General features: G+C 47.8%; 1 protein-coding gene across 14 annotated transcripts in view; it reads left to right on the top strand.

The window, feature by feature from the left end:
- The window catches only part of PRKAG2 (protein kinase AMP-activated non-catalytic subunit gamma 2), a 308,173-nt gene that overhangs the window by 267,777 nt on the left and 13,357 nt on the right, over positions 1 to 27,039 (top strand). For all 14 annotated transcript variants that reach the window (XM_042249294.2, XM_060414910.1, XM_027969032.3 and 11 more), the window contains 5 exons: positions 13,873 to 13,954; positions 14,989 to 15,047; positions 22,658 to 22,703; positions 24,402 to 24,456; positions 25,928 to 26,054. In XM_042249294.2, the coding sequence (XP_042105228.1) occupies positions 13,873 to 13,954; positions 14,989 to 15,047; positions 22,658 to 22,703; positions 24,402 to 24,456; positions 25,928 to 26,054 (369 nt within the window). The remainder of the gene's footprint in view (positions 1 to 13,872; positions 13,955 to 14,988; positions 15,048 to 22,657; positions 22,704 to 24,401; positions 24,457 to 25,927; positions 26,055 to 27,039) is intronic.

Raw genomic sequence — 27,039 nt, 5'->3', positions numbered from 1 at the left:
GTAAATTTATGCATAAATCTTTACCAAGAGGATTACATTTGCTTGGGTTCCCCAGAAGTAGCCGTCAAGGCAGGAATTCACGGCCATCGGCACTTTATGAGGGCATCATCCCCGTGGGGAGCCCCCGAGGGGACTGGGGGAGAGTGGGGAGGGGCTGAGGGCCTGCAGGGGCAGCTCTCAGGTGAAGACCACCGCTCCTTCCCTCGGTGGGACTCCAGTGGGCGAGTGCGTTCACCCCGGGTCCTCGGCTCCTTGTCCAGCGGGGTCCTGGGAGCCCTGCCCAGCCCTCTGGCCTGTGGGCCCCCCGGGACACCCTGTGGCTCTTCCCCCAGGACGCCTGGGCTCTAGGGGACCACTCTGTCTGCATTTGTCCTCAGTGCCCAAAATTCTCAGGAATGTGAAAATTGCTTTGTCCTTAATTTTATTTTCCAATTGTTTCTGATTTTTGGGTAAATTGGCCTGATACCCTGTGACTTTGGCAAATTCACCTGGGCCCAGGCACCCTTCAAGGCCCCTTCTCCAGCTCTTGATTCCTTGACTCAAGGAAGACAGAGCGGTATCCAGAGGCAGGATCTTAGGGAAGCAGACAGTAACTTCAGGAAACCTTCTCTACCCCTAAAACTACAGACTGCAGTAGTGAAGCACCTGGAAATTCCGAATTCCCCAAATAAGTAGATCACCCCGTCTTACCCAAAGACATCTGCCAAAGGCCTGACCGGAGGCTTTCCAGCAACAGAAAAGCAAGTGATCCCAGGTTTCATTCTTACTTAGCTTTTCCCTCGTCGTGAAATGGACTCTTTCCTGAATGTAGCATTTAGCCAGGGCGAGTGATATGTGAAAAAGGTGATGCTTTATGAATCTTCAGAGGTCACTAATCCAGTGACTGTCACCCCCCTTGATTAATAGAAGCTGCCTGAGCCTCATCCCATGAAAGTCACGAATCCTGTGGGCTCCATGCTTCCAAGGAGCTGAAACAGGTTGCCATGGAAATGGGGGTGACACGTCGGCACTGGTGACAGCAAAGTTAATTATGTGTCTGAAAGGCTAAGCAGACCATTGTCTAGACGCAGCCTGTAGGGTGACCGTGGACACGTCCCGAGGGCGAGGGACGCAGGCTGGGGGCTGCAGCGTGTCCGTCCCCGGGACCACACGACGGTCACCCTCCTCTCAAGGTGGCAGCCGGGACAGCGCCCGGGGTGCCCGCGGTGGGGCAGCACGGAGCCGTCGAGACGGGCAGAAGCTTGTCCAGAGTGTGTTTCAGGTAAAAAAAAGAGATGTATTCCGCTCACGTCACTCTGAGGGTGTCAGACACTGCTGGCCTGGGGGGCCGGGGTCAGCCGTCCGCACGTGAACTGAAAACGGGTCGCAGGAAACAAGCGACTAGAGAGGCCTGAGGGGGGCGGGGGGCGATGGCCCCGCCCCGGCGCCCGCGCCCCCGGCCTCTGAGCCCGCGGGCCTCCTGCGGCTTGGGCTGTGATGCCTCCGTGTGTCGTGTCCGTGGACACGCAGCGCCTGTCTCCTGGTGCCCTGGAAGCCAAGTGCACGTCCCAGACTCCTGCTCCTCGGGCTGACTGGTTCTCCCTCGAGGTCAGCGGTCGTCACAAGCCCCTGACGCTGGTGTGACTAAGGTGGGGGCGCTGCCCGGCTCCCCGCTACTCCCTGGAGGGCAGGAGCCTGCCTTAGATGGTTCCACAGCTGGAGATGCTGACAGCCCAGCACTCGGGCTAGACAGGCCCGATGCACCCTCTCTGGGTGGGCTCTGCACAGTCCCTCGGCCTTCAGCTGAGTTATTCTTCCTCTACCAGGCCCTGTAGGAAGCCAGGAGCCATTTCTCAAAAGGAAAATAACGACCTGCAGAAGAAAGTGTGGGGTTTTTTTCGAAATCTTTTTCCCGCCCCAAACCAGTGACTCGCCTGTTAGTGCCCGGTGGGCCATTCATCCAGCGGCCCCAGCTCTGCCTCTAGGGGTCGCAGGCGCGGGTGGACGAGGAGCCCACCTTGCTGCAGAGCCGTGCCCTGCTCTCGGCCCTCTGAAGACCGCTGTCACTGGTCACTCAGTGCACGGGTCAGAGCAGCACTCAGACGGGCGTATTCTTCCGAAGGCCCAAGAGGTGGCGGGGAGCAGGAGGCAGGCAGAGTCTCACGGGGTGGGGGGGGTCTCTGACGCTCCAGGCTGCTGCCCACCCCCCGACCCTGATCCCTCTGGCTTGCGGACATCACTCTGAGACATCTGTAAAGCGTTGCTCCTCCTTGCCCGTCAGACAAGGCAGCCCGATGTCGTCGATGTCACCATGCGTGACATGAGGCCTGGGGGGCCGGTCAGCATCTCTGTGGACGGTGGAGTCAGAGAGCATGGGAGTGGGCTGTGTCTGCCAAGACGGCCTGTACCTCGGGGGCCGAGTACTTCGGTCCAGAGAGAACGCGCTTGCTGGTGGAGCTGCAGGGTCCAAGATGCTCGGCTGGAGTTGCAGGAATCCAGCCGCATGGGCAGGTTCCCCCCGGAGTGTGACGGTCAGCACCTCCATCTCTGTGCTTCCCCAGGGACACCGTGCTGCCCCTGGCTTGCCAGCCTGTGGTTTCGAGGGGCATCCTGCCCGACCATAGCATCCCATGCGCTGTGTGTCCGAGAGCCAGAGTAGGGACCCCAGTGCTCCATTCGGGAACTCAGGGGTACCCGGTACGGCCTGCAGACCCCTGAGCTCTGGGGCTTGGCCTTGGCTGAGACGCCATCTGTCCCCTGGAAGACCATTTGCCCCACTTGACTGCAGCTACAGTGGCGTTGGGAGCGCTTGGAAGTGGCGTCTGTTCAAGGCCAGTGCCTGGTGACCCTGGAAGCTCTGTGCTCAGCCGTCCTGGAGAAGCAGCAGTCCCGGGTGAGGCACCGTCCTCGGGACCCTGACCGAGTTTGGGACTCGGGTCTGGAAATGGTGGGAGGATGGGACTGCACGTTGATGACTAAAGCGGGGTTTCAGACCCTGGGCCAAGAGTTTTTCTGGCTGTGTGGATCAAGGAACATTTCAGAGGCCAGGCATCCGCCTCATTCCCAGGGATGCTGTAACCGGTCAGCCATCGCCAAGGGCCCGTGGATCAGACAGAACGCTCACCCAAGCTGGGTGCCTGCTGCCTCGTCCTTGGCAGCTCAGTGTAGCCCTGCCCTCCCCCGGAGGACCCTCACCCCACGCGCATCAGCGAGGTCCACACGGGCGCGCCCCCTGTGGAGCGCCGCCAGCACACAGCTGCTCAGGGTGGAGCGTCCCAGCGCGCAGACCCGGGGAAGGTCTGGCAGGGAAGGGGGCTGGGGGCTGGGCGCACAGGCACACGTGCTGAAATCTCCATAAGCCCGTGGGTTCACTCTTCCTCCCCAGAGCACCAGAGTTCTGGCATCTCGGCATTCCGCAATGGCCTACATTCAAGGCCGTCAACTCGGAAAGCTTTTGAGCCTTCCCAGCGGCTGCCCTAGATGTCACGTCCATGCTGCTGGTAACTCCACCAAATCCCATGTTATCTAGAAGCAGTTCCCATGCTCAGTTTCCAGGTTTCTGCAGATATGAAATGGCGAAGCCCTGTCCCTGTCCCCACGTGTGAGGCCCTCGCTGGGGCAGGGTGGAGCCTGACTCAGGTCTCAGGGTGGCAGGGGGTGGCTGCAGTTGTCTGGGGAATGAGTGACCCCATGTGTGCAGGGCCTCCACCCAGGAAAACTTGTCCCTGGGCCTCCAAGCCAAGACAGGCGGTTCTGACACCAGCCCTGTCGCTGTGCTGGGTTCTGGGGTTGAGCCAAGTTAGCGCCTTGGCTTTCACGTCCAAGACACGGGGAGGCAGTGACCCCTGGGGTGGTGACGCTCCGTCCGCTGTGTGAAGGCTCCGTCCCCAGCCTGGCAGGGCTCTGCCCACACCAGAATCCACATTCCTTTCGCCGCAGCGACTGCATCTCTGGCCCCGGCTCTCCTCTGGCAACTGCAGGCTGGGGCAGGGACACCTGTCACGGGGAACCCTGGTTCCTTCTCAGTGCTCCCTGCCCGGGGCCACGGGGTCTGGGCCCCACTGACCCGGAGCTCAGCACTGTGTTCAGGCCCCAAGACATGAGCCCAGTCCCAAACCCTCGCTCCCCAAAACCCTCCTGGATGCATTTCTGATCCATTGGGGTCCAGTCAGGACACAGAAACCACAGCAGTCATTGAATAGAAAGCTAACATATGTTGGTATAATTGGATGTAAGTTACCTGGGTAACTGACAGGGTAAATGCTGACCTCTAAACTGTCCTTCTTGATGAGGGTGAGAGAGGAGAGTGAAAAGCCTGGCTTAAAACTCAACACTTAAAAAACAAAGATCATGGCATCGAGTTCCATCATTTCATGGCAAATAGATGAGGAAAAAGTGGAAACAGTAACAGACTTTATTTTCAGGGGCTCTGAAATCACTGCAGACAGTGACTGTAGCCACAAAATTAAAAGACGCCTGCTCCGTGGAAGAAAAGCTATGACAAACCTAGACAGCATATTAAAAAGCAGAGACATCACTTTGCCAGCAAAAGTCCATCTAGTCAAAGCTATGGTTTTTCCAGTATTCATGTACAGATGTGAGAGTGGGACCATAAAGAAGGCTGAGCACCAAAGAATTGATGCTTTCGAACTGTGGTGCAGGAGAAGACTCTTGAGAGTCCCTTGGGGAACAAAGAGATCAAACCAGTCCATCCTAAAGGAAATCAACCCTGAGTATTCATTGGAAGAACTGATGCTGAAGCTCCAGTACTCTGGCCGCCTGATGTGAAGAGGTGACTCATTGGAAAAGACCCTGATGCTGGGAAAGATTGAGGGCAGGAAGAGAAGGGGGCAACAGAGGATGAGATGGTTGGACGGCATCTCTGACTCAGTGGGCATGGGTTTGAACAAATTCCGGGAGATGGTGAAGGACAGGGAAGCCTGGTATCCTGCAGTCCCTGGGGTCGCAGAGTCAGACACAACTTAAGGATTGAACAACAGCAACACCAGGAAAGCCCCACTTGCCTACTTTAGAGACAAGAAAGATAAGGGTTCAGCCTGTTCCCAAAATTCATGCTGCAGGGGCTAATAAAGAGGAAGAGAGATGTTTCAGCTCATTTTGTGCTTTTTCATCGTCAAGGACAAAGATCTTCAAAATGGAAGAAGTGCAATCAATGGTGATTAGAAGAAGCTAAGTCCAGGGTAGGTGTGGAGACTGTAGGAGGTTGCCTGTTTGCTTCCTGGCCCCAACTTGTGCAGTGGTGTCAGAGGAATTGTGGAGACCAGGTGAGCAGGTCTGAAGCCTGAGGCCTGAGGCCAGAGGTAAGAGGAAAAACAAGATTCCTGGAAAAACAGCCAGGCACGCAGTGTCCATCCCAGGTAAGGTGTTTGAATGAAGCATTAACAAAAGTAGTAGTCTCTAGAAACCTGTCATGGCCTGACCCCAGAAAGTGAGGGCGAGGAACCTGATTTCCTCTTTGGATCATTCGTAGCTGTGGTAATACCGTGAAGGAAAGGCCAGTCTGGGGGCTGACAGAGCCTGGCACAGTGTCCTGATAGATAAGATACAGAAGTGTATTTAGGCAGCTCAGCGAATTAATGGCTCATTATGGACAGAGGATGAGAGGGTTGGATGGCATCACTGACTCAATGGACATGAGTCTGAGCAAGCTCTGGGAGTTGGTGATGGACAGGGAGGCCTGGCGTGCTGCAGTCCATGGGGTCGCAAAGAGTCGGACACGACTGAGCGACTCAGCTGAACTGATGGACCTTAAAAGAACGTCAGTGAAATCTCGGTCTCCCTTGAGCGAGGCTCCTGGTGGTTTTGGATTCCTCTCCGGGACCAGGCCACCTGTCACTCCAGCCAGCCCTGCCTCCTGCAGGCTCGGTGGGCAGCACCCTGCCTCAGGAACTAGCAGGGGACGAGCAGCTGGGTAAGCGCCCCTGCCTCTCCCCCTCCAGGAGGACAGTCCTCAGAAGACCCCAGGGGAATCAAGCCCTGTCAGGCCGGCTCGACCACCTGCCCCCCTCTTCCTTGCAGGCCTGTGTCACTCCTACTCCTGGGGTCATCTTCTCAGATAAGCCACGGGAAGGCCAGGCTCTGCTTTCTGGGGTAATCTAGCTAAGAAATTGTTGGAAGCCTTAAGGTTCTTTCCCTCTAAGCCCATCAGCATTTGGAGCAGTGCCTTGAATATTGATTTTATTGGCGGCATCATCTACTTAACAGATGATTTGAAGCTGAGAGAGAGAAAATAATAACCAAGATCCAGAAGGATTCCTCAATAAGCTGAATGAACCCTGGGTCTAATTAGTAAGTCCCTGCTGTCCAGAACAATGAGAATTAGAGCGTATCGGTATTCCAGAAAAGACTTAAGTGGTCAGAACCACGGTGTGAGGCTGACCGGGGGGGAGGGGGGGCTCACACAACAAATGGTGGGCTGTTACAGGAAGTACAGGCAGTGGGCTTCACCGGTCACGTCGTTTAGAGGTGGTGCAAAAAGGCTTGCATACCAACAGCGGTCTCTGTTCCTCCTCGCCCCCTCGTCGTATTCCCAGAAACAGCAGTTCAGCTGTTAGGCCTGGCAGTCACTGCCACCTTAGCTCGAGTCATTCATTTTAAGGCACTTTTCTTCTGCCTAACTTGGCACCTAGTTGCTTTGTTCCTCGCGTGGCTTCCTTCCTCCCCTCCTGCCGCGCCCCCCCCCCGCCCCCATTAACCATATCTAGGGGGTGTTTTCATGCATCTGACTGTCTCATGTTGTACTGCGGTGACATTTCCTATTTGTCCAGTTCAATGTTATTCCTGGAGCTCAGAATCCTTCCATTTTTAATTTTCTTTGATCATCTAAGGCTTTTCCCACCATCTGACCTCTCAGTAGGATTTCCTGTGCAGTCAGGCGGGGCCCGCAGGCTTGCAGCCTCTCGCAGACCCACCCTGCTGCTTCTGCATCTCCTCCTCGGTCATCACCATCACCCGAGACCCTTACTGCTTCATGCCGTCAGTGCCTCCACCCTCTCCTGATAACCTGAACGCAGGCTCTTCTGCGCTCTTGATTTATTCCCTGTGTTTTGGTGGAGCACTTTTCCCCGGAGCTTCCTGCCTCGGTCCACTAGGGCTGCGTGACAAAAGCCCGCAGACCGGCGGGCTTCATTTCTCCCAGCTCCAAGTCCTCTTGGCTGGTGAGGCCTGTCTTCCTGGCTTGCAGACAGTTGCCTGGGGAGCAAGACCAGTCTAAGTCTTTTTCATGAGGACAGTGGTCCCACCCTGGTGACCTCCTCTAACTCCGTTCAGCTCCATCACACTGGGGGTTGCTGTTCAGCAACCCCATCCGACTCTTTGAGACCCCATGGACTGTAGCCCTCCAGGCTCCTCTGTCCATGGGATTCTCCAGGCAAGAACACTGGAGTGGGTTGTCATTCCCTTCTCCAGGGGATCTTCCCAACCCAGGGATTGAATCTGTGTCTCTTGTATTGGCAGGTGGATTCTTTACCAGATGGCTCAGACAGTAAAGTTTCTGCCTACAGTGCAGGAGACCCGGGTTCGATCCCTGGGTCGGGAAGATCTACTGGAGAAGGAAATGGCAACCCACTCCAGTATTCTTGCCTGGAAAATCCCATGGACAGAGGAGCCTGGTAGGCTACAGTCCATGGGGTCACAAAGAGTCGGACACAACTGAGAGATTTCACTTTCACTTTCTTTACCACTGAGCCACCAGGGAAGCCAGGTCATGTTGGGGTTCAGTTCAGTTGCTCAGTTGTGTCCGATTCTTTGTGACCCCATGAACTGCAGCACGCCAGGCCTCCCTGTCCATCACCAACTCCCGGAGTTTACTCAAACTCATGTCCATTGAGTCAGTGATGCCATCCAACCATCTCATTCTCTGTCGTCCCCTTCTCCTGGCCTCAACCTTTCCCAGCATCAGGATCTTTTCACATGAGTCATATTGGGGTTAGGAGGATTCAAAGCTTGGTACACTTCCCAAGAAAATACACATGAGAAAGCAGTTACTTGAAAAGTTAAACGTTGGTTGCACTCAATCTGTAGACTGTGCAGAATTCCATAATGTGTATTTCGAATGTTGAAGCCTTTGTTCCACTACTTCTAGCTGCCAGTGTTGCTAAAGAGAAAGCTGTAGTGTTTTTTCCTTCTTTAATCTCCGTCTTTGATGTGTGATTTCTTTTCCCCCTCTGACGCTTTAGAGGTTTGCTCCGTATCTCCGGGGCGCCTCAGTTCTGTTCCTCGTGCCTGGTTGTAGGGTTTTCCTCTTGCGAGCCGGCACCCAGTGGGCCTTGGGGCCTGACCTGTCACTCGGTCTGAGTTCCTCATGCTGTTTCTCCCGAGGTCATCTTCCTGCTCTCTTCTTTCTTCTGGAACTTCAGCCAGGAGCTCATGGCCCCTGCACTGCTCTTTAGCATTCTTCTTACGTTCCCTTTTTGTTCTGTTTTCTTCACCGCCTAGAGCTCATGAGGCTTCAGTGTTCAGGGCTGTGCCGAGTGGCGCACAGTTACACAGAGAGCACCCACGGCTGGAGGAGCACGCTGTTCACGCGGAGCTTCCGCCTGGTGGGTCTCACTCAGGAGTCGGGCCAGCTGTCTTTTCCATTGGAAGCACCCAAGTGTTCATCTTTGTGCATTTTATTTCTGATGCAGTTTCTCCGGAAAAAGTCCTCTGATGGTTGATGCGGTTATGATCTGATTTGAAACAATCTCCCTGCTTGTTTTCAGAGTTGCCCCCGCCTCCCCCGGGCATTCGGAGCCTCCAGTCGTAGGCTTCCCTCCATACCTGACTCTCCCTCCCCACGCCTGACTCTGTCCCCATGCCTGTTAAAATACACAATTTTTAAATGGTATCCATTTAAGTAAATTGCTCATCAGGTGAAAAGAAAGAAATTTTTCAAAGGTACTCAGGGACCCTGTCGTTTTTCCCTGAAGACTGGAACTCGATTGTGTCCGTCCGCTTTTATCCTGTCTCTGCTTGGTAATTGGTGACACCCTGTGCCTTCTGTAGTTGTGAAGTTTTCTAAGTACAGTTTCAAAGGACTCTGCGCACGTGATGCTAAGGAAGCAGGTTTCGAAGGCCTCCTGGTGGTGCAGAAGCTGCAGCCGAGCTAGAGGAGGGACAGGCAGGGCTGCTGACCGGCGGCACCGACACGCACCCCCTCGGGCTGAGAGCGCGTCCTGCCCACTCCAGGGGGCGCTGTCCCGTCTCTGGAGGGGCGACTTGTGGCCCCCTCCCTCCATGACGTGTCGACATGTCAACAGTCTGTGTGGTTGAAGTTAAGACAGTAAATCTTTCTCTGCTTCTGGTCTGGTTTGTAGAGACTGGAAAATTAAAAGCTTTTTTCCTTTTTAACTCTTACTACTGAACATCTTCAGAGCAAGTCTGGTTCATGCAGTCACTTGCGGGAACTCCCTGGTGGCCTAGTGGTCAGGACTCCAGGCTTTCACTGCCGAAGGTCCAGGTTCAGTCTCTGGTAGGGGAACTGAGATTCTGCAAGCCACGTGGCATGGCCAAAACAAAAAAAAAAAGCCCATGCAGTTGTGAGGAAAACGTTGTCGGTTAGCCTCTTGTGTGGCTAAGAATGTCGGGGCTCAGAGAGGGCAGAGGGCCTGAGCCAAGGAAAAGCTAAGGTCAGCCTGGTTGGTCCTGCAGCTTTGCCCCTCTGAAGGCTGTGGGAGATGTCTCTGCTTCACTCTCAGCATTTTCCTCAGCATCTGGCTTCCCGGGTGGCTCAGCTGGTAAAGAGTCCACCTAGAATATAGGAGACCCGGGTTCGATCCCTGGGTCGGGAAGATCTGCTGGAGAAGGGATAGGCTACCCACTCCAGTATTCTTGTGTTTCCCCTCTTCCCTGGTGGCTCAGCTGGTAATGCCTGCAATGTGGGAAACCTGGGTTCGATCTCCGGGTTGGGAAGATCCCCTGGAGAAGGGAAAGGCTACCCACTCCAGTATCCTGGCCTGGAGAATCCCATGGACAGAGAAGCCTGGCAGGCTACAGTCCATTGGGTCACAGAGTCGGACAGGACTGAACAACTGACACCTAATAGCTTGCAAGTAGCAGGTCAGGCAGAGAAGTTATTGTGGAAAAGCAGGATGTTTTCCTGCTTCTGGAGGGACAGTCACCGTCTTCAGAGTCTTCAGAGTCAGCCCCTGCTTCTGCTGGTGTGCCCATCTGTGCACGTGTTGCTTCTTTGAAAGTGAACATCCTTTTCCCGTCTGGTCGATTCAATTTTCTCTTTGCCTTTGATTTCTAGCATCTTACCTGTGATGTGCTGGGTGCGGTTTTCTTTGTGTTTCCTGCCCTCGTTTTATTTGACTCTTTATGATAGATTACAGTTTTCTATTGAAATTCACTGAATTGAAGATGATTGGAAAAATGCGTTTGGAAAAACTTCCAGAAAGATTATGGAGCTCAGTCCATGCCTTTTCTCTCAATAGCTGTAGCTCCTTGAATCCGGCCTGTGTGGTGCCTGCCAGCGCTTTCCCATCAGGGTTTGCATACGGTCTGTCCAACTCGGGCAGTTGTTTTCAGCTATTTCACCATGGCCAAACCAGAACTTTCATGGCTGTGGTCGCTCAGGCTTACATGAATGACCCTCGTGAATCATTTCTACACTGGTTTTTCTGTGCTAAATCTCTTATTTTGAAGAAAACAATGAGCAGTTTGTGGTTTTAAAAGTGCCCCCACTCCTGCCTACTCCAGCCAGTTAGAAAACCAAGCTAAGCAGATATTTGATGTGTTTCAGAATCTATCTGTCCATGACTTTCCCCGTATCCTGTGATGGTATTTTCTAGGCCCGCCATCAAGGATTCCCAGATTCCCATGGTCCAGATAGAAACAGACCATTCACCCTCGCTCACCACCCCCGGATGCCGTTTAGTTCCACACACTGTGAATGTTTTGTGATCCTTGATACAAGCTGTGGTTCGAAAACCATCTTAGCAGTTTGTGGATGCCGTTCAGTTCCCGCCTGACCCTCATGCCCTTGGACTGGCTCTTCTCATCGCCTCTCCCCAGTCCCCTGCCCGTTTATCCAGCAGGTTGATGGAGTCCCCGCTGTTCTGAGGACAGTGCCAGGCTCAGCCAGGACAAGTGTGGGAAATGGCCAATGGGAGTCCCCCTCAGCTCCAGCCGTCTTTCGGCTCCTGTTCTGATGAGCCAGGCACCTCCATCAGTCACTCTTGTTCCGTAAATAAAGGCAGAAACCAGTGCCAACCCATTACTCTTCCTCTGACATGAAGCTTTCAGTTCCTGTAATCCTCCCATTTGTTTTCGCTGTTATGTTAACAAGGGGTTTGGGAATATAGTGGGTGAAAAAAGAGCCTTTTTCTTTCTTGGTTATAAACATAACTATAACACAGAATTAAAAAAATTTTTAAGACATACACTTCACTGCTTCAACTCCTTAGTATGGAAGTTTACATTTTTTTGCTTCTCTTTGATCTTTTCTGTTTATATACATGTTCTATGTAATTATAATGCATAATGTTATAGTCTGCATTTTCACTGCCATAAATCCTCCCCACCCCCTACTTCAACACAGTCTTCACAGTTACACTGTTTGGTACTTTTTTTTCTCATTGGTATGCCAGTATTTAACAAGTTTGCGGGAGGCAGATCTTTTTTCAGTTTTCTGTAGTAGAAATAATGCCACACTGAACATCATCGATTCAAAAATCCTACTCCTGAAATTTTTGTGTAACTAATTCGACAGAGAAAAAACTGGTACACAAACAGTATTTTTGTGATTCTTGATACAAGCTGTGGGTCAGAAACTATTCTAACAATTCGTGATGCCACCGGTGGTTTTACAGCCATGCCTGTATTAGGTGTTGCCACTTAAAAATATTGGCTTATTTAGCAGCTATAAACGATAGTTTTAATTTGCTTGAACTTTCATTTCTTTGATAATCAGTAAAATTGAGCCATTTTCCAGATGCCCTTTGCTCTCTATATTTAGAGGTCATTGTCATCACTGAGCTTAGTAAGTCATCACCTCCACCGCCTTCTTTCCCTGCCATGGTATCTGGGAGGGTGTTTGTCCTGGGGGCTCAGAGAGATTCTGCACGTGAACTACTCTGAACAAAACCCAACCCACGACGGGCATATGGTGGTGGGTGTCTATCTCAGAAATGTATAAAAGTACGTGTATATTTTGTCCTTCATTCCTTCTCTTTCTCACCCTCAGGGGAATGAAGGAGGTATGCTTGATGCTTTGTTATTAAACATATGAAAAACAGATTTTCATTTCAAGTACTTTGATACAACTTCAGTGTTTTCAAATGAACTGATAACCACCTATAAAAGGGATTAAACTCTGAAGTTTAATTCTTTTACGTGGTGTTAATTATATGCAGTCTGTATGTAGCCAAGACACTTTAGATACAAGAAAAAAGTTTTTGAGGTTAATTGCATTGTGTGTTTCAAAAAATAATCTCCAATCCCTGTATACCTTGCAATATAATACAGAAGCATATTGCTTATATTAATACATTCAGTTATTTTTAACTTATCAAATTACAAAACTCAGTGTTGAAGATAACTGGTAAAATTAGGTTGAATATTTTAATAGGTTGATGCAAACATAAATAGCATTTTCGGTCCATGAATTTTAAATCATTATAACTAGGCTCAAACACGTCTTTATTAATCAAATAGGAACCATTACAATGGACACATTTTTGCCAGTGAGAAGTTTATTTGTGTAGCATAACAACCCATGCTTTGGGATTTGACAAACTCCAGGAAAGCATTTTCTGCCTCCTGCTGATTGAAGAATTGTTTTCCCTTCAAAAAGTTGTCGAGAGGCTTGAAGAAGTAGTAATCAGTTGGCGAGAGGTCGGTGAATATGTGGTTTGAGACAAAACTTCATAGCCCAATTCCTTCAGCTTTTGAGGTGTTGGCTGTGCGACATCAGTCGGACTTTGTCGTGGAGAAGAATTGGGCCCTTTCTGTTGACCAGTGCCGGCTGCGGGCCTTGCCGCCTTCAGTGCCTCTCATTGATCTGCTGAGCGTGCTTCTCAGAGGTAATGGTTTCTCAAGGATTCAGAAAGCTTAGTGGACCAGACGGGCAGCAGACCACCAGGCAGTGACCGTGACCTTTTTGGTGCAAGTTGGGCTTTGGGATGTGCTTTGGAACTGCTTCTCGGTTTAGTCACTGAGCTGGTCACTGCCGGTTGTCGTATGCAATCCACTGTTCGTTGCACATCACAGTCCAATCGAGAAATGGTTCATTGTTGTTGCATAGAACAGGAGGAGATGACGCTTCAGAACGACGATTTTTCTGATTTTGGGTTAGCACGTGAGGCACCCACTTAGGGAGCCTTTCACCTTTCCAGTTTGTGTCAAATGCTGCATGACCACAGGATGGCCAGCACTGAGTTCTTTGATAGCTTCTCGCGTAGTTGTAAGAGGATCAGCTTTGAGGATTGCTCTAATTGGTCCTTGTCACCTTCCGACGGGCGGCCACTGGGCTCCTCATCCTCAAGGCTCTCGCCTTCTTTGCAAAACTTCTTGAACCACCACTGCGCTGTGCGTTCATCAGCAATTCCTGGGCAAATGTCATGTTTGTCTTGTGAGTTGTCTCCGCTACTTTACAACCTGTTTTGAACTCAAGAAATTGCTAGAACTGGCTTTTTGTCTATCATCATTTCCATAGTCTAAAATAAACAAAAATACACAGCAAGTGATAAGTCATTAGCAAAAAAACATAAAGCGAGAAAGGCGCATTAAAATGATGTATAACATAACCACATTTAAGAATGGATTCCAATATCAAATGGCAAATTTCAACAATGCAAAACCACAGTTACTTTTGCACCAACCTAATAGCTGAAGGTGCTTTTCTCCCTGCATATGTATGACTAAAAATGTGTGTTGTTTCTCTTGTCTTAGGTTAAAAAGGCCTTCTTTGCCTTAGTCGCCAATGGTGTTCGAGCAGCACCTCTGTGGGAGAGTAAAAAACAAAGTTTTGTAGGTAAGCAGTGCGGGCCTGGGGAGAAATCTGGACACCTGAGGTGCTGGAATCCAGCTTGTAAAACATGACCAAGTTAGAAACACCATTACTTTTTATATCCTGTGAGGTTGGGCTGCTAGTAAATTCAAAACATTTATGAACCTTATTGGGTTTCTTTTCATCCAGCACCTTTTTGGCTCCAAAGCTTCCTCTGGGCCTTTCCCGGTCCCGAGAGCCCCAGGAACCTGGGGTCCCCCGCCTGAGGCCTGCCCTCTGCTGGTCGGCAGCTCTGCTAGGTTCCCACTGCAGGGCACCCCCGTTTCCTCCTGGGTGAACGTCTTTCTGACACAGCAGATGAAATGATGGAAACATGGTTGATGCCTTTGCTACATCATTGTTATGCTATTAAAAATACCAAGGACTCCCAGTATCTAGGCTCCATAATATGTCCCCTTAGGAATCGGGGTGGACTGTGGGTGTTGCCCCTTCTCAGCAGGCACTGCATCAGCTTGAGATGACTCCCTGTGTCTGCCTGCCCTCAGGCTGCAGCTTCATCAGGGAAGCGGTCCTTGTCTTCATCCCTGTAATCCTGGTGTCTGGCACACAGTGGGCCCTTCATAAACTGTGCCTGAGGAAGCCATTGTTTTTAGCAGGATTCTCAGGAAGCCATCCACGTGCCACCAAAAGTGTCATGTCTCTAGAGCTTGTGGTATACTTGATCCTAAAGTATCCGGAATTATTTGCGTGCAGATGCAAGTCTTTCATGAAGTTTTTGTAACATTCAGAAAGTTTTCTCTCGGTGAATTGCTAAATATTGTGATTAATTCCATTAAATACTATTATGCTTTAACTTCAGTTACATTTGTATATCTTAGTTTGGGGTAGATAATTAACAGGTTAATAGTTTTAAATGATATATTAAGTTGTGCTGGTCATCATTATAGTATAATTTAGAAGGTTTTCTAGTAAATAAATATTTCAGGTTTGCTTATCACCTGAAATTTTCCTTGAATGCTTTTATAGTTTTATATTTAATATGTAATTCTTTCTTCCAGGAATGCTAACAATTACAGATTTCATTAATATACTACATAGATACTATAAATCACCCATGGTAAGTGCCAGAAATCCTTATGTCAAGTAAGTGGAACTGTGTATGTCTGTCCATGTATTTCGTGTGTGTGTGTGTGTTTTAAGATTTTGTGTGTACTGGGCTAGCGGTGCTGGTGGTTGATCTTTCCAAATACACGCGCGCACACACACACACACACAGAGCTTCCCAGATAGCTCAGTACACACACACATACACACATGGCTTCCTAGATAGCTCAGTTGGTAAAGAATCCACCTGCAATGAAGGAGACCCCAGTTCAAGTCCTGGCTTAGGAAGATCTGCTGGAGAAGGAAAAGGCTACCCACTTCCGTATTCTTGGGTTTCCCTTGTGGCTCAGCTGGTAAAGAATTCCGCCTGCAATGTGGGAGACCTGGGTTCGATCCCTGGGTTGGGAAGATCCCCTGGAGAAGGGAAAGCTACCCACTCCAGTATTCTGATCTGGAGAATTCCATGGACTGTACAGTCCTTGGGGTGCCAAAGAGTGGGATACAACTGAGCAACTTTCACTTTCATATATATATGCAGGAAACTTCAGTGTAAATTAGTCTGATATTTGAAGCTTGAAGAAAGTAGTCTCAGAAAACATTTTTTAAAAATGGCCTTTTTATTCAGCTTTCAGAAATCCTCAGATTAGTGGGATTCTGTGTACTTATTTATTGCCTGTATGCTAAGTCACTTCAGTCGCGTCCGACTCTTTGCAATCCCATGGAGTGTAGCCCACCAGTCTCCCCCATTCACGGCATTTTCCAGGCAAGGATACTGAAGTAGTTGCCATTTCCTTTTCCATTCCCGACCCAGGGACTGAACCCTGAGTCTCCTGCATTGGCAGGCAGATTCTTTCCCACAGAGTCACCAGGAAAGCCCCTACTGTGAATGTGACTGAATTTGTGCTTTTAATGGCATTGTGGGCATGCTAGAGCATTGAGATCTGCCTGGACGCATAAAGGAAGGAGGCCACTCGTGCGTCTTTGGACTGGATGGCTCTGCCCCGTGAAGCCCCAAAGTAGATGACCTGACACGGGGTTTACCTTCCGGGCCTGTGGAGGTTCATGCAGCTTCTTGCAGTTACCCCCGAAATGCTATAACAAGGACTATACAGACACTGCGATTTTAATGAAGTAAAAACTAAAGTTGGAGAAATCCACTTTTGACATCTTTCTACTGGCTGATTCTAGTGACAGAACTCCCTGGTGCAGCCCTGTCCCATAACAGCATAGTTGGAAACCCACGTGTGGCCTTAATCTAACCCTGTGATTTCCGTGATTCTACCGGCTTGTTTGGTGTTTGTTGTTTTTCTTGCTTGCTTTCCTTGGCTGAGCCCTCCAGTACAGTGCTGACATCATGAAAGCAGGCCTTACTGCCTTGCGTGCCCTCCTGGAGGGAAAGTGTTCAGCATTTCCTGGTCACTTTTGGCGTCAGCTGTGGTTCTTTCAGAGATGCCCTTTGTCACGTTGAGGATGTGGCTCCATTTTCAGGTTTTCCAAAAGTGTTTCTCGTGAACGGATGTGGAATTGTGTCAGGTGCATTCTGCAGCTGTTGAGATTATCATATTCTTTTTCTCCATTCTCTTAGACACCATTTCTTCAAGTGTTTTTCTGTCCCCTCCCCCACTTTCTAGGATGCTAGTTCCTCAGCTGACACTGTCTTGTTTTGTAGCATTTTTCCCAGTATTTCCTCTCTCGGCTTCATTTCAGATATATTTTATTTCTATGTCTTCATTTCCACAGCTCCTTTCCTCCACGATATCTTACCTACTATTTTTTTTCCTTTCAGATAGTATGTTTTCTGTCCTAGGAGTTCCATTTGGATCTTTTTTATATTTTCCACTTCTCTCCCTGTAATGTTTATATTTTCCTTTAAATCCTTGAACATATGTCAGTTGTTATATATCTGATATATATGTATCATTTCCATCATCTCTCTTCTGGGTCTGATTCTGGTGACAGGTTTTTCTCCTATCATGGGTCGCATTTCTGCTTCTTACAAATTAATAATTCCTAATGAATACTGAATATTATATATCATATATTATAATGTTGGGAATATTATAACATTATGTGGTTGAATATCTGTTTTGTCTTCCTTTAAAGACTATTGGACTTTGGGCACACAGTTAAATTACTTGAAGATCCTTCATTAAAAGCAATTTTGTTGAGATATAACTTGCTTCCCTGGTGGCTCAGACGGTAGAGCATCTGCCTGCAACCTGGGTTCGATTCCTGGGTCGGGAACATCCCCTGGAGAAGGAAATGGCAATCCACTCCAGCACTTTTGCCTGGAAAATCCCATGGACGGAGGAGCCTGATAGGCTACAGTCATGGGGTCGCAAAGAGTTGGACACGACTGAGCGACTTCACTTGCACTTCACTATAATTTGTGTCTCTCATATTTTACCCATTTAGAGTATGCAGTCCAGTGGTTTTTTAGTATATCACAGAGCTGTGCAGTCATCACTACAGTCAATTTTAGAACATTCTCATTACCCCAAAAAGAAACTTCATACCTCTTAGCTGTGACATGCCACCAGTCCACCATTACCTCCAAGTCTAGGCAACCACAGAGCCACTTTGTTGATTAGCCTATACTGGACACCTCATATAAATGGAATCACACAGTATGTGGTCCTTTGTGACCGACTTCTTTCACATAACATAGTGTTTTCAAGATTCCTCCATGTTGTAGCATATATCAGTACTGCATTTCTTTTTGTTGCCAAATAATATTCCATTTTATGGCTGTATCACATTTTACTTATCCATTCATCAGTTGATAGACATTTAAATGGTTTCCACATTTTAGCTATTAAGAATACCGCTGCTATGAACAGTCACATACAGATTTTTATGCGGATATCTGTTTTCATTTCCCTTGGGTATAGACCTCAGTTCAGTTCAGTTCAGTTCAATCTCTCAGTCGTGTCCGATTCTTTGCAACCCTATGGACTGCAGCACGCCATGCTTCCCTGTCCATCACCAACTCCCAGAGCTTGCTCAAACACATGTCCATCGAGTTGGTGATGCCATCTAACTGTCTTATTCTCTGTCATCCCTTCTCCTCCTGCCTTCAATCTTTCCCAGCATCAAGGTCTTTTTCAGTGAGTCAGTTCTTCCCATCAGGTGGCCAGATATTGGAGTTTCAGCTTCAGCATCAGTCCTTCCAGTGAATTTTCAGGACTGATTTCCTTTAGAATGGACTGGTTGGATCTCCTTGCAGTGCAAGGGACTCTCAAGAGTCTTCTCTAACACCACAGTTCAAAAGCATCAATTCTTTGGTGCTCAGCTTTCTTTATGGTCCAGCTCTCACATCTGTATGTGACTACTGGAAAAACCATAGCTTTGACTAGACAGACCTTTGTTGGCAAAGTAACATCTCTGCTTTTTAATATGCTGTCTAGGTTGGTCATAACTTTTCTTCCAGGGAGCAAGCGTCTTGTAATTGCATGGCTACAGTCACCATCTTCAGTGATGTTGGAGCCCAAAAAAAGGGTATAGACCTAGGAGCAGAATTTCTGGGTCACGCTGTAACCTGTGTTTAGCTGTTTTGCACAGTGGCTGCAGCACTGCACCTTCCCGCCAGCAGTGTGTAGTGTAACCATTTCTCCACACCCCTGCTGACACCTGTAACTGTCTCTCTCTTGGATGACAGCCATTCTAGTGTGTGTGAGTTGATACCCAGTTGTTATTTTGAGTTCTACCTCCCTGATGGCTAATCATGTTGAGTATCTTTTCAAGGACTGCTTTTAAGCTTTGTCAGAGTGTTAATCATTACTCTGGCTGGTTTAGCTCTACTAATACTTCAGGGATCTCCATGGATGTCCCTGGTTGTTCGGCAAGGACTTTCCAATCTGTGGTCGGAAGGCAAATGTCCTTCAGGGTACGTCTGCCTGGCTCACATAGCATCATCCCGTGCATGCCTGTTTAGCGTTCAGTGAGAAATTCAAGGAGCTCTGTGCAGCCTTCTTTTTCTGGATCCCCAACCCTGCTTTGTCTAATGGTGTGTCCTGCACCACTTGGCTCATTCTGTCTAGACTTTGATTTCTGTCTCCTCAGCTCAGTGTGACGTCATGCTCTGCTAGGGGTCAGCTGCCCGCATCAAGGTCGCGATGCCTCTAAAGCAGGACATTGCGGTCACAGAGCTGTTTGCCTCCCTTCTCTCGGGGATGACCAACCTGCCCCGCCTGTTGTCTCATGTCTGAAAGCAGCTCCACACATTTTTTTTCCCATTTCTGGTCATTTGTACCAGGAGACTAAGTGTGATCTCATCTATTGCATCAGGGCCAGCAGAGCTCTGTGACTCTCTCAAGCATACCTTTTTGCAGTTTCTGTTGTCTTGTGGTTGCTGTATGCGTTTCAGAATCAATCTTAACTTCCCACAGTCCATTTAGAGTTTATATTGGTGTTATGTAGAAACTATACTTCCATTTAATCAGCCCCTCACATTTTTATTTTAAACAAAATGAATAAAAGGGAAAAAATCATTTTTTTATATTTACCCACATAGGTACCATTTTCTATTCTTTTCTGTGGATCTGAGTCACCATCTGTTTTTATTGCTTTTGAAGAACACCCACCAGCATTTTTGTGATCCACATCAGTGACAAATTATCTCAGTTTTTGTTTGTCCAACAGTGTCATTATTTCATCTGGTTTTTTTTTTTAATCTTAATTTTGAAAGGACAGCTTTGCTGTTTTATAGAGATTGAGTTAACTGATTTTGTTTGTTTCCTTTAGCTCTTTGAGGATATAGTTTTGTTGTCCTTTGCCCCCCAGTGCTTTTGATAAGAAGTCAGTGGAAATGGCTGTCCTTGTCTCCTCTTTGTAAGGCACCAGTTCTTCCTGACTCAAGGCGCTCTCTTTAACTTTGGATTTCAGCTGTTGACTGCAATGTGTCTTTGTATTCATGCTGTTCTGGGTATGTTGAGTTGCCATGATCTACCTGTGTTGGGGGCTGCTCTTTCTTAAAAAAAAATTTTCTTTTTTTTTAATCTCATTCTTTCTCTCCTCTCCTTCTGGGGCTTAGATTCCTTGTATGTTAGACCACTTGATCCTATCCCATAGGTCTCAGTCTTTAGCACCAGGGATCTTCAGATAATGTCTGTTGATCCATCTTAAACTACTAATTCTACCTGGAGTGACCTCCAATCTTACTATCAAACCTTATTTCTCCTGGATGCTTCTTTTCAGTGAGATGGGGCCTGTGACTGTGATTTTGTGGCTTCTCTAGAGGATTTTCCAGGCTGATTTTTCACCAACTGGAAACAGCAATTTTAAATGATCATTTTTCTGTCTGTTATAGAAAGAACTGTGCCTGACGGTGAGAGCCATGGCAGCTAGTTTTCCTATCAACCACTGTATTTACACAAGGGGAGGTACCAGGTAGCCTTCTTTTAAAGCCCAGTTTTGTTCTCACACGGCTTGCTGGCTTCTTCCCCGCTGTCCCCAGAGCCGGCCAGGGTGTTGCTGACGCCGGGCAACCGGGGTCCCGCTTGCTTCTCCTCTCCTGCCCACCTGTCCACTCAGTTCCCCCTCTCTCTTCCTCCCCCGGACTCCCCTACTCTCCTCCCCTTGTGGCTGCTCTTTTTTGGAGATCCGAATCCATGCCCTCCACGGGCACTCTTCTTCAGGCACTTGGTCCTTGCCGTTTGACACTGTGGTCTTCCAGAACCCTCCTCAGGCACCCGCTCCACCATGGTGAGCTCCCTGTTGTCCCCCTGGAGTGGATGAGTCCCCATTTCAGCACCCCCCAGGAATTACTCAAGCGGCACTTTTCATGTTGTGTTCTGATTCCGCCAAGGGCATGGCCTCTCAGCTGGGAGTGACTTTCCTCCCCCGGGGACATTACGTCTCCTGGCTGGGGAAAGGGTGGGCTGGTTCAATTTGGGTGGCGTGGGCAGAGGCCGAGGATGCTACGGAGCACAGCTCACAGGACGTCCCAAAGCGTCCACTGTGCCAGGGGCAAGAAGCACTGTCGTCAGGGTATCTGAGGTTCTTGTTAGGTCGTTTTTAGAGGTAGCGACTGTGTCTTACACGTGTTTGTATCTTATACACTGTAGACACCTTCCCATCGTGCTGGAGCCAACTGCCCCTGGTTCATAATAGACCCCCATGTTAGCTGAGCATGTCCACGCTGATGACTGCAGCTAGAGCCCCGAGGGGTTATGCAGGCAGACAGCAGGGAGGCCCCTCCTCTGCTGGGCTCAGGCTCCACCTCAGAACCGCCTGAGACAGACCAGGATATTCTGCTTTCAACTGTAAAAGCCAGAGGCTCATCTTCCTCGTTTAGGAAGCTGATTCCTTCCTCATCCTCCTCTGTGTCCTGGATGCTATCATTCAGTCACCTAGCGTCAACATCGGGAGGTGGGGGGCTTCTTATTTATCCATCTGTCTCTATCTCCCCTCCTCCATTTTTCTCTAAACCTTTTTATTCTTCTCCCAGTGGCCCCCTCTGTCCCCACAGTCACCATTTCGAGATCTGACCTCCCTGACGCTTGGTCTTGTTGCATCTGACTCTGGTGCCGTCTCGTGGGCCCGATGGTTAAACCATCAGTGCTGCCCTGGCCCCTTCTCCCCAACACGGAGCCCGCCCCGGGTTGTCAGTCCCCTAGCCCCCAGCTCCGGGGTGCCAGGGGCGGGCCCCACCCCGTCCATCTCCTTTCTGTGTTTCAGAAACGTGGAGAAGTCCTTTTCTTCTCCGGACCCTTACCTGGGTTTGTCTTTTGGGTTGATGTGAAGTCCACCCGGCAGGCAGAGCCTACCTGAAATCTGCCTCCTGAAGGTCTCCAGGTCTGACCGCTGACCTCTGCTCATCCTTGCATCCCCACGATAAGCCTTGTAGAGTCTGCTTCCCCCGCTGGTCAGTGGCGGCTCTGCACAGGACTGTGCCAGGCGGGGTTGGGAGCTCAGAAAGAGGCCAGGCATTCCTGCAGCAGGGCTCCAGAAGCCCCCCTGGGTAGCAAGCGCTGCAGGAGGCGGGGAGGCCCTGTGCCCCAGGCTCCCTCACGTAGACCTCACAGAAGCTAGTGTGGACGGCCTTCCACCCCGTTGTTTAGGGAGGGACTCAGATTCAGAGACCTTAAGTTCTTTGACCAAAAGCAGCAGCCAAGATTCAGTGATGCACATGCTGACGACTCCAGGTGACTGGCTGCTATCGAACCCTCTCTACCTTTGCGAAGATGCCCGCCTGGTCCAGGCATAACCTGATCCAGCAACTTAATTAGCACAGTTTAACCAACTTCCCTTTTTAAACTAGAGAGGCTAAAAATCTTATATTTCCTACGAAGGAGTGTGTGTTTATATATGTTTTAAATTTGTAGTTAGTATAAGTTGTATACTAACTGTATTGTAAAGTTTTTAATTTTAAAGTATATCACAAATTTTCAAATTAAATTTTTAATATCATGTTAGTTTATGTTTTAAATTTATACATTTGTCTTCAAAGAAATGTAGAGCACACTTTATGTCTCTCATTTATATTTCTACGTTTCTGAACTACCTCACTTGTTTCCATCTGTTGAATTATGGGACTCAGCAGTAGTTATGAGATAGTAGTTTCTATTTTTCCTTGTCTTGTATATGTTAACATTTGCAAATAAAAATTTTCCTTATTTCTAGGTACAGATTTATGAATTAGAGGAACATAAGATTGAAACATGGAGGGGTAAGCAATATTGAGTGTTAAAAAAATCCTTTTAATAACAGGAAAAAAATGTTCTACTCATATGTAAAATGTTTTAATTTCACAGGTCCTCTTCTTTCCACTTTATAATCTACTATGTTAATTAAAACCTTCTTTTCTACCTTAATCTTGACACTACTGTATGCCTTATGACTGTAATTGTTACCCATTCTCTTCGGTACACGTGTACAAGGAACCTGCAGCAAGTCTTTCTATGGGCCTGGGGTGTAGATGAATAAGGAGCAATGCCCAAGTCTCCGCCCTTCAGTGGGGCCACCATTCACCACTGAGTATTACCTCCCAAATCTTTGTCTTTGGATAGAAAATGCACAAAAGGAACGCCTGAAATTAACTAAAGCAAGGATCTGTTCCTACTTAAATCCGACCGTGATTTCTTCGCAGATCATGTAGAAACATGGAACAAATGAACCTTAGACTAGATGATTTGATGATTTGAATTAAATCGCAAGAAAATAACTTTAAGATTGCGTTCTTTTGCAACATTGGATCTCACCCTCTTTGTGTATAATCACAATACCCTTTTCTGAAACGGAGTCATTTTTAAAATTGTAATTTCAGGGCCGTGAAATTGTTGTCTTTAATGAGACCTGTCTTGCTGGGTTTGGTACGGCAAGGGCAAAGGAGCAGTCAGCAGGAATAGCATAGCGAGGAGCCGGGGTGGGCATCATTAAGGAGGGATCCTTTGTAGGTATTCAGGGTGGCGTGTGGATAGAAACAGAGGGACCCGCTGGAGGTAGTTTTTTAATTTAAATCTGAAATTTAGCTTTGTACTTCCCATTATCTGCTTGGCTTGGAAAGCAGCCTTTAGACTGGCTGCAAAATCTGAACATCCGTTAGAATTCTCTAAAGGGCTGGGCCTCTTTTAATCCTGTACGAAAGTTTCATTGAGTGATATATTTGATGTATGGTGGCTTTATCACGCCAAACCCAAGTAAGTCAACATGGAATCCACATATTAGCCTATTATGCAGTGAATATATATTTTAATACCAAGACAGATACTTCTTAATAAATTCTACTGTTTAAGTTATGTTAGACCAAGGTTTAAGTATATTTATGTTTTGTATATTACATGGCACTTGGTAGTAATAATAATGTCAAGATTTTCTTGAATGCCTTCTCTATAGAAACCTCAGTAAAGCAAATGAATTACAGTTTATCTTTACAAAGATGATTTCTACATATTACAAAGATCCCCAGATACAGTAGATCTGAGCTTTGGTCTAGAAAATAAAACCTAGTAACATTTAAAGAACAAAGTTTGTTACAGCTTTTATCTTTTAACTTATAAAAATTAGTTTTAGAGGATATCATACTAAGCTTCATTTCTTGAGGGTGATCATGACTTGGTAATATTCCAGTGACCTCTGCTGGTATTGCTCTTCTGCTAGATTTCTTGACTTTTCTGGTTTTTACAATATCTATGGTGACATGGGTTTTAAATACTTTTCCACAAAGGCACCATCTGAAAAACAGTGTGGAACTTGTTTAAAATAACCATAACTATCATTAACACAATAGTTTTCAGTAAGTTAATTCAGTTTGGGTTTTTAATCCTTCTAATCATTATCTGTAAATGGAAGGCTCTTTTAACTATTAAGTTAAAATTACAAATAGCAACTATGTTACTAATTACATATTTTCTCTCTATAAATACAGAGCTTTATTTACAAGAAACATTTAAGCCTTTAGTGAATATATCTCCAGATGCAAGGTAAACATGTCAAGTTTTTCTCCTTTGAAAACATTCATTTATTCAGATTCATCTGTTTTGTGACCATGGGTGACAGGTTATTTTTGTCTAGATGGGGGCCAGCCTTCAGTATTAAATTTGGTAAACTTAAAAAGACAGTGGAAATCACCACCACTGTCGGTCCACAGGGTTGGTGATGGACTAGAAGGTGGTCATACTAAGCAGCTCAGGAATCCAGATCGCCTGCAACAGAAGCCAAGTGTGGGAGCTGTTTAGTTCTTAGAGCTGCCGACCCCTGAGCTGTCCGCTGAGCCTCGCAGACCAGCCTTTGGAGGGTGTTGTGCCCAGGAATGTGCGTTACGTAGCTCCCCCAGGGGTTCTGACGGGCACTGAAGCTGAGCAGTCAGCCTCCTCAGGCACTGGCCCAGAGGTGGTCAGAGGCAGGGCTGCCCTCGGCCATCCCGCTAGACCTCCCACTGTTCTGGATCCAGGAGCTTCCCAAAATTAAAGACAAACATCAAACCACAGATCCAGGAAGTTGGCCACACGTGTGGAACCAACCAGGCTTCCTAGAAATGGCTCCGAGACATCTCTACATTCGTCTAAAAGCAATTCGTAAAACTAGTGCTCCAGTGAGAAAAGGGTGGGCTTCCCTGGCGGCTCAGATGGTAAAGAACCTGCCTGCTGATGCAGGCCACCCAGGTTTGATCCCTAGGTTGGGAAGATCCCCTGGAGAAGGGAATGGCAACCCACTCCAGTATTCTTGCCTGGAGAATCCCCATGGACAGAGGAGCCTGGCAGGCTACGGTCCATGGGGTTGAAAAGAGTAGGACACGACTGAGCGCACGCGCGCGCGTGCACACACACACACACACACACACACACACACACGGGGTTGAAAAGAGGACATGACTGAGCGTGCGCGCGCACACACACACACACACACACACACACGGGGTTGAAAAGAGGACACGACTGAGCGTGCGCGCACACACACACACACACACAATGAGAAAAGGTGGAATATTGATTTTTATTTCCAAGACCTAAAAAAGCAGCTCCACCCAGCACCCCCTCCTTGTCTGCAGTCACAGGAGAGGCCAGAGCAGGAAGCGGCCAGTGAGTGAAGTCAGGGCAGCCTCGCCGAGCCCACCACAGCGCCCTCTGTTACCAGAGTTGTCCACTAGCCTCCCTCGAGGTTAGCTTCTGTCATTTCTCGAAAGCATCAACCCTGCTGTTAAAAAAAACCTGCTCTCCTAGAGGTTTGTGGTTTACATTTGGGATTGAGGTTTTATATTAACACCCGATTGTGGAAGATCAAAAATTTTGTTGAAGTCTGCAGTCTAAAACTTTTCCAGAACACTTTAATGTCTATCAGCCTCTTGATAATGGTTACTGAAAGGCACTGAGGATGCGTTGAAAGCAGGGGTGGTCCACAGGTTTCTGCTGCTTCTTTAAAGCCTCCTAACAACTGTAATGGCTTTTCCCGCAGCCTCTTCGATGCTGTGCACTCGTTGATCAAAAATAAAATCCACAGATTGCCAGTTATTGACCCCATCAGTGGGAATGCACTTTATATACTTACCCACAAAAGAATCCTCAAGTTCCTCCAGCTTTTTGTAAGTAGTTTTTAGTGTTTCTAAAGACGTAGTTGCATCTGCTTTAACTAATTTACTTCAAGTAAATTGGCTCCCTGTTACCCTCATAGAAGAAATTTGTTAGCTTTGAGGTCTCCATTTCTAAACTTCCGTTTCTCATCTCACTGCTATTTGAATTGCACATTCTCAAAGTTGATTCCAATTAAAAAGCAATCCCCTTTTATCGCAAGTATCAAAATAGTAAAAACACTTGGAGTTCTCTATTTAAATAAGAATATTTTTATCGCCTGAAATGAGGGGACATAAAGCAATTTGCAGGTCAGTCTAATTAAGGAACTGCTATACAAGATAGCAAGCCAGATTGCCTTATGAAGCTTTATTGGTATCATGGTTTTGGAAATATATTCAAAAAGTCCTGTCCCCCGGATTATCTTATTATTATAAGTGCAGCAAAAAACCCAAAGCAAATAAAATTTTGACCAAGAGAATACCATGTTGGTCCAAATGAGGGCTATATTTTCTGTAGGCTTTTTCAACTGTGTTTGAAATAAGATGGCTTCATAATCAGTAAAAACATAGAACCTCTTTGCTTCGCAGTGTTAAAAAGAGGCTCAGAGGACCAGAGTGTTTACAGAAGGGCTTTAATCTTTTTTTCCCCTCTAATTACATGCACTGAAATTGAGGTTATAAGTAATTGGTCAACTGGAACCAGTAGGCGGCCTCATTCCTGGTTCAGAAGAGATCATATTAAGAATCATTCTTTAAAAGAAGGTAAAATCTGCATGAGGTTAGCTTTGCTGTCTTCCCTCCAGCTTCAGATAAGGAAGTAGTGTAGCATCTGGTGTGACATGCAAGAGCTCAGCTGCTGCTCCTGGGACCTGCCTGCCCCCCACAAACCCCTTGCCAGACAGCAGCACGGAGTTTAGTTAAGACTGGGAGGAACGCCTTGTCCATCAGACCAGCCCTGTGTTCTAGTACGTTTGTGTAAGTGCAACCCTCTTGATGC

Source organism: Ovis aries, chromosome 4 (genome assembly GCF_016772045.2).
Source record: "Ovis aries strain OAR_USU_Benz2616 breed Rambouillet chromosome 4, ARS-UI_Ramb_v3.0, whole genome shotgun sequence".
Classification (NCBI taxonomy): domain Eukaryota; kingdom Metazoa; phylum Chordata; class Mammalia; order Artiodactyla; family Bovidae; genus Ovis; species Ovis aries.
Note: the sequence above shows the minus strand (reverse complement) of the source record. Positions and strands in the feature narration are given on the sequence as shown.